General features: G+C 34.3%; 1 protein-coding gene across 1 annotated transcript; it reads left to right on the plus strand.

Moving 5' to 3' along the window:
- The first annotated feature begins 3702 nt into the window (after positions 1 to 3702).
- On the plus strand, positions 3703 to 6050 carry LOC132162640 (cytochrome P450 93A3). Its single transcript, XM_059572918.1, has 2 exons — positions 3703 to 4614; positions 5415 to 6050. Exons 1-2 carry the CDS (start codon positions 3709 to 3711, stop codon positions 6048 to 6050), a joined length of 1542 nt encoding a protein of 513 aa, XP_059428901.1. The 5' UTR covers positions 3703 to 3708.
- Positions 6051 to 6779: the final 729 nt, after the last annotated feature.

Genomic DNA, 6779 nt, shown 5'->3' on the forward strand with positions numbered 1-6779 from the left:
GAATTATGGTTTTTTTTTTTCTTTGAATAAGCTAGCTAGGTGCAGTACCGGGCGGGCATCCGTGATATTGGCCGGGGTGTGACGAGTTATGGGTACTTCAATTGTTTGATTTTCTAAATAAACAACAATTTGGATCTATGTTTGTGTTGATTATTGAATTATATATGAGGCAATGTTATGTTATGATAGTAATTCAGTGGTATTTATTTAGATGCTCAGGTTGCCACCTATTTGAAGTTATTAGATGACAATATATATATATATATATATATATATATAGCCAAATTTTCGATTCATCTTTCATAATAAAGGCATATAGTAGTGCTCAAAGTTATTTATAGTTAAATAATTTGGGGGCATTACAAGCCAAAGATTAGAATTTAGATCAGTTTTGTTTGAGGAAATTAAAATAGATTGTACGTTTAAGATTTAGATAAAGTGTTTGGATTTTCAAAGAAGGATAATCCTAACTGATGAGAATAATGTGTACATGATATGGGGTTGAGCGTGTTAGCAATGATTTAAGCGGAACAGGTACGTAAACAAATCACAAAGTGTAGTTAAAGTTTGTTGCATGAAGTATATATTAAATGAGTTTGCAAATTAATGAGAATAAAATTAAAAAAGACAATATTATTATTTCTAACGTGTTGCATGCATGTGAACCAAAATGCATTTTTAAGAAGTGTCGTAAGCAATGATGAATTGATTGAAGTATGTTGAGATATAAAGTACGTCACAAAAGTAAGTATATATATGAAGTGTGTTTTGCTTTTGAAAGTATGCTATGTAAGAAATGTGTTATACGAGGTAATTAAGTTAAGCAAAAAGAGTTTATGGTTCCCTCGTGGGATATAAGTATAGGCGGGAACTGCATGCTGGCTTGGGGGACGGGCTATCATGTCTTCCCCGGCCAATTTGTTTGTTTCTTCAGATGCATGAAAATATTATAGAAAGAAATTATATGGCAGAGAAAGAAGATGGAGATAAGATCGATTGATGCAGCTCTCTTGTTATCTTTCTTTTATGTTGTTTCAACCCTATATATGGACCACAGCGGAGGGCTCCTCGCATACATGCATGCATGCATCATGTCTTACGACTCTTACCTATCGAGATCATCTAATTAATTAATTTGTAGGCCAGACAAAAATTATAGCAATAAATCCTCATTGCACCCATGTCATCATCATCATGCAATCGAAAGGATTTTATGCAAAGAAATTCGACGCTTAAGAAAAGTCCGAAAGTTTTTTAACGAAGTTGTACTTTTTAAAGCATTAATAAATATTAGGTTAGATGTCCATTATATATATTACGTGGTTTCTTTACTTTGACGTCTATTAATTCGTTTTTATAACATTAGTTAACTAGCAATATAATGCCAATATATATAGTGCCTATATATCTATCGTGATTTTAATATATATATATACATTGGGATGATAAAACTGCAATTGATTAAAATATGCGGTCTAATTAACCAACAGTTTTGTGGTCCATACCATGAATTATTTGGATGGATTTTATCATGAATTATCTTTGTTATTATTATTACTATTTTTTTAATTTTGTTGATATGCGTGTCCGTACCAAGATATATATATATATATAGACACACACACTTAAACGTTGAGGAGACTTTGTCTTTCTACCCTCTAGGTCTTCCTTCTTATGTGTTGGGAGTCCTATTTTGGGGTGAAATGGGCTTCTTTAATCTTTGATCTGTAATTTCAATTCTCAATTCCAATTTCATCAATCCGTTTCATTCATTCAATAATATGAACCCATTCATCTTCATCCAAACATCTTAGCCAAATTACATCCAAAAATTCACAAAATTATAGATTTTACAATAAATCCATTTTAGAATGATATAGTTAAAGGCGGTTGGTCAAGTGTGACAGGTTGTAATTCGTAAGGACAATGTATAAATGAGTGATAGTTGAGGGGATTAAGTGTAATTAACCTTTTTTTTTTTAAAAAAAAAAATTGTGACAATGAGAAAGATTGAGATAAGATGCAGCTGTACGTGTATATATATATATATACCTTTGAGATTCTTTCAATCCTATATATATGGACCATTGCGGATGGCTGCTACCATCACCATTACCATCATCTCATTTATAGGCCAGACAACAACATAACATTCAATGTCGTCATCGTGTGTAGTAGAAAAGAGTTTTATGCATAGAAATTATACATTTGTACTTTTTAATGAATTAATTTGTACTTTTTAAACCCTAATAAATATTAGATTAGGCGTCCATTACTTTCTTTTGTTTTTATATATATATTTTTTTCCTCTGGGGTCTATTCGTTTTGATGACAACGATCAAATATATTATCTATTATGTTTTTATTTTTTTTAAAACCTAGAGATATATAGAGAGATAATAAAGAAGGAACAATTAAAATTTGTTTAATCGAAACTTATGCATAATTGTACGTTTGGGTTATTTAAGATGGGATGCCGTCAAATCCAAGCATATAAGAGAGGTACGTATTTGGCCGATCACATCTGAAAAATATTAAGGTGTATGCATGTGGTTTCCCTTAATTAGTAGATTTACATGTGTAAGAAATTACTTTACTTTATAAAATAAAATATAAAACGTTTCACATATATTGGAGGCACCGACTTAATTACTAGACTAATATTTTCATGGTAAGGAAGGGAAAAAAACAGGGACACGAATCAGAAGTTATTCAGTTCAGCAAATATTTGAAGACCCATGTAATTAATAGAAGGAGATTTGTTAAAGTATTTTATTAAATAATTAAATTTATCACTTTTTATTAGCTTAAGATTTTGAGATGAATGGTAATTTAACAAGACTTTTGCAAAGTTGAAAAATAAGAAAAATGATATGTAACTGATCATTTGCTATATAACAGCCAATCAAAGAGGATCGAGTAATTTTTAAGAAAAAAATGTAAAATTAGTCATTGTGGTTTACCTGAGTTACAATTAACTAGTTCAATGAGGTATTAAAATGAACTCAAAGCTTACTAAGGTATACCAAAAAAAAATTTAGTCCTTACAGTCAAATTATGTCAATTAATTTAACAGATTTCGTTAGTATAATACTGACTTAAATAGGACAAGTATCACAATTTCATTAGGTCTAATGTTTCACACTATCAAAATATGTTAAGTCAGTGACCGAAATTTGATTATAGGGACTAACTTATTTTTTTGGCATACCTCAGGAATCTTTGAGTTCATGATACCACATGTAGTTAATTACTTGCAAATAAGGTAAACCACATAAACTGATTATACATTTTTCCTTAATTTTTATTCTCTTTCTTACAACGTATTTGATATTATAGAGCAAGAAAATACCTATATATTTTGATTTGAGATGACACGAAGTGTGAGATTAATGAAATAGAGGCAATGAATAGATGGAAGAAATTCACGACACTTTTTACTGCATACTATAATATCTGTCTCCTATATGTTGTGCATATATAATGTGTTTCATGACATAACACCATAATGCATGATTATTTATCCCCAAAACAAGAACACCTCATGCATGATGCAACTTAGCAAATTATTTTCGGTCCCCCCCACCCCCACAAAATATTCTTAATTAAATACAAAAAAAAGTCATGAATATTTTCCTCTTTTATAGGCACCTCGCTTGAAACCATGGTCTCATGCACACTCACTATTTTCCAAACATTTATTTAATCATGCCTGATTTCCAAGACTATCTCATAATACTTCCCCTCATCTGGCTAGCCACCATCTTGGTCCGAACCTTCTTCATCAGTAGAACCAAAAAAGCTCGTCTTCCTCCTAGCCCCCGAGCCCTGCCGATCATCGGACACCTCCACCTCCTTAGCCGAATACCTCACCAATCTCTTCACAAACTCTCCAACCAACATGGACCGTTGATGTACTTGCTCTTCGGCTCCAAACCATGCGTTATTGTCTCCTCCCCGGAAATGGCTAGAGAGTGCCTCAAAACACACGAAACATGTTTCCTAAACCGCCCCAAAATGACCAACATAGACTACCTTACCTACGGCTCCGCTGATTTTGCCTTGTCACCTTATGGACCCTACTGGAAATTCATGAAAAAACTCTGCATGACCGAGCTTCTCGGCGGAAAAACACTTGACCAGCATATTTCGGTTAGGGCGGAGGAAATGAAGCGGTTCTTGAACCTATTACTCGACAAAGCCAATGCCGGTGAGGCGGTTGATGTCGGAGCGGAGCTTATAAGGTTGGCGAACAACATAATATCGAGGATGGCCCTACGAACGAGGTGTTCAGAGAAGGAAGATGAAGCTGGGAAGGTGGTGAAAGAGATGTGTGAGCTTGCTGGCAAAGCAAATGTGTCGGAAATGATTTGGTTTTGTAAGAATCTTGACTTGCAAGGATTTGGGAAAAGGCTTGAGGATGTTCGGGGTAGGTATGACAGGATGATGGAAAGGATAATGAAGGAACATGAAGAGGCGAGGAGGAAAGAGAAGAAGGAGATGGTTGATGGAGGTGATGGAATAAAAGATGTGCTTGATATTTTGCTCGATATATACGAAGATGAAAGCTCAGAGATAAGAATGACCAGAGAAAACATCAAGGGATTTATTATGGTAATTATAAACTTTTCCTCTTACACGAACAGATAAACAAAATACAAACGCATTGATGTTTGTTTTGATCATAACTATAAAATTTATTTACATAATAAATTAGTAATAATAATAATGTTTTGATGCAGGACAAGAAATAAATATAATTAGGTCTTTTGGTTTTATTTAGGTTATTGGTATTTCATTTTTGGCTGAAGTGAATTAGGGTTAGGGTTTAATCAAATTAGTAATAATGCGTTTGACATAAAATCAGTGAAATTATAATTTGGGTTAGCCGGTTAGTGTTTAATAGGACTTAGTCATTGAGTCTATTTAAGTAAACTATTGTATTCTAATTAATATTATGGGGTTAGAATTGGTGAATATATAATTAAACAGATTTTGTTTGAGATGTGACTTCGATCTTTTTAGATTGTGTGACTCAATCCCTTTTTTATTTTCCCTTTCCTTTATTCTTCTTCCAAATTTCCTTTTTCCTACGGCTGTGTTAACGTTATTGAGTGAGACTCTGAATTAATTAAGGTGAAATTTTATCTTTATTTGTTTTGTTCTTCCATTATATCCTAGGTTAGCGAAAATAGCGCTATATATATATATGTCACTCCTTAGATCAAGTTTGGATAGAAGAGTTTTCTAGTTTTACATGTGATATTCTACTTGTCAAGCAAGATGTTTCCTCCTGAATATTAACGAAAATCTCTAACATTCTTTCAAAAAGATCATGTTTATAATCAATAACCTTATTACTTGTGTTAAAATTAATTGATTAAGCTGAAACAATTGAATTGTGCATGATGTAGAATATGTTTGGAGCTGGGACAGATACATCGGCAGTGACAACAGAATGGGCAATTTCTGAGCTAATTAATCGCCCACATGTGATGGCTAAAGCGAGGCAAGAGATTGATATGGTAATCGGAAAGAAGAGAATAGTAGAGGAATCGGATATAGCTAAACTCCCCTACATCCAAGCTATTGTGAAGGAAACACTCAGGCTTCACCCCACCGGCCCATTAATTGTAAGAGAGTGCACAGAAGACTGTGTGGTTGCTGGTTATGAAATTCCGGCTAAAACCCGGCTGTTTGTTAACGTGTGGGCTATTGGAAGGGACCCGAACCACTGGGAGAACCCGCTGGAGTTTTGGCCGGAGAGGTTTGTTGACGAGGAGGGGAGTGGAAAGAGCCAGTTGGATGTGAGGGGGCAACACTTCCATCTGCTGCCGTTTGGGAGTGGAAGAAGAAGCTGCCCTGGAGCAACGCTTGCGTTGCTAGTTGTTCAAACAACCCTAGCTTCTATGGTTCAGTGCTTTGAATGGAAGGTTGGGGATGGAGATGAGAGTAGAATTGTAGACATGGAAGAGGGGCCTGGAATCTCCCTTCCCAGGGCTCATCCTCTTGTTTGTGTCCCTGTGGCTAGGCTCACTCCATTTCCATGAATTAATTAATCTCATACGCGCGCCCCCGCGCGCGCGCACACACATATATATATATATATATATATATATGCTTTGAAAATCCCATTTTTGTGAATATTCCTAGGTCTAGGTGCCATAAGTACTATTTTAGTTTCTGTACGTCTTTTTTTTAAAAAAAAAAAAATAAAAAAAAATTGAAGTATATATGATATGGTAAGTTTTAGAATTGCAACTTGCAAGAAATGTTGCATTATTATCTTATTTCAATTAGTACTATCCTCAAAGCTTACCTGGCTTCATTACTTCACCATAATATATCAGTGAAGTATTCTACCACTTTCTATTAAGTTATAGACAGATTACACAAATTAAAAAATAATAATAAAAAAAAAAAAAAAAAAAAAAGGTCTTTAGCGACCATAAATTATTGCCGCTAAACTCTAGAAATTGTCGCTAATAAATTTATGACCATAAAATTGTAGCTGTTATAGTCTATATTGTTGCTAATAGCTACACAGCCCTCTCGAATCTTTGAGGGATCGGGATTCATTTACTTCAAAACATCACATGGACCGTCGGCACATCGGCCACCAGTTGCTTTGATCCTTTAGTTCGTTCTTTTGCAGCTTGATGTGTCATTGAACATCGCAATACTTCTTAGAAGGTGTGCCACGTCACTCTTCAGAAAACTATGTATCAACACCTTCCATTTGGGAACGGAAGGAGAGGATGCATTGGTGGAATGCATGC

This window comes from Corylus avellana, chromosome ca9, assembly GCF_901000735.1.
Source record: "Corylus avellana chromosome ca9, CavTom2PMs-1.0".
NCBI classification, from domain to species: domain Eukaryota; kingdom Viridiplantae; phylum Streptophyta; class Magnoliopsida; order Fagales; family Betulaceae; genus Corylus; species Corylus avellana.

Coding starts and splice junctions, on each gene's coding strand:
- LOC132162640 (XM_059572918.1), top strand. CDS start 3,709: ATGCCTGATTTCCAAGACTATCTCATAATACTTCCCCTCATCTGGCTA. Junction 4,615..5,414: donor ACATCAAGGGATTTATTATG/GTAATTATAAAC, acceptor TGCATGATGTAG/AATATGTTTGGAGCTGGGAC.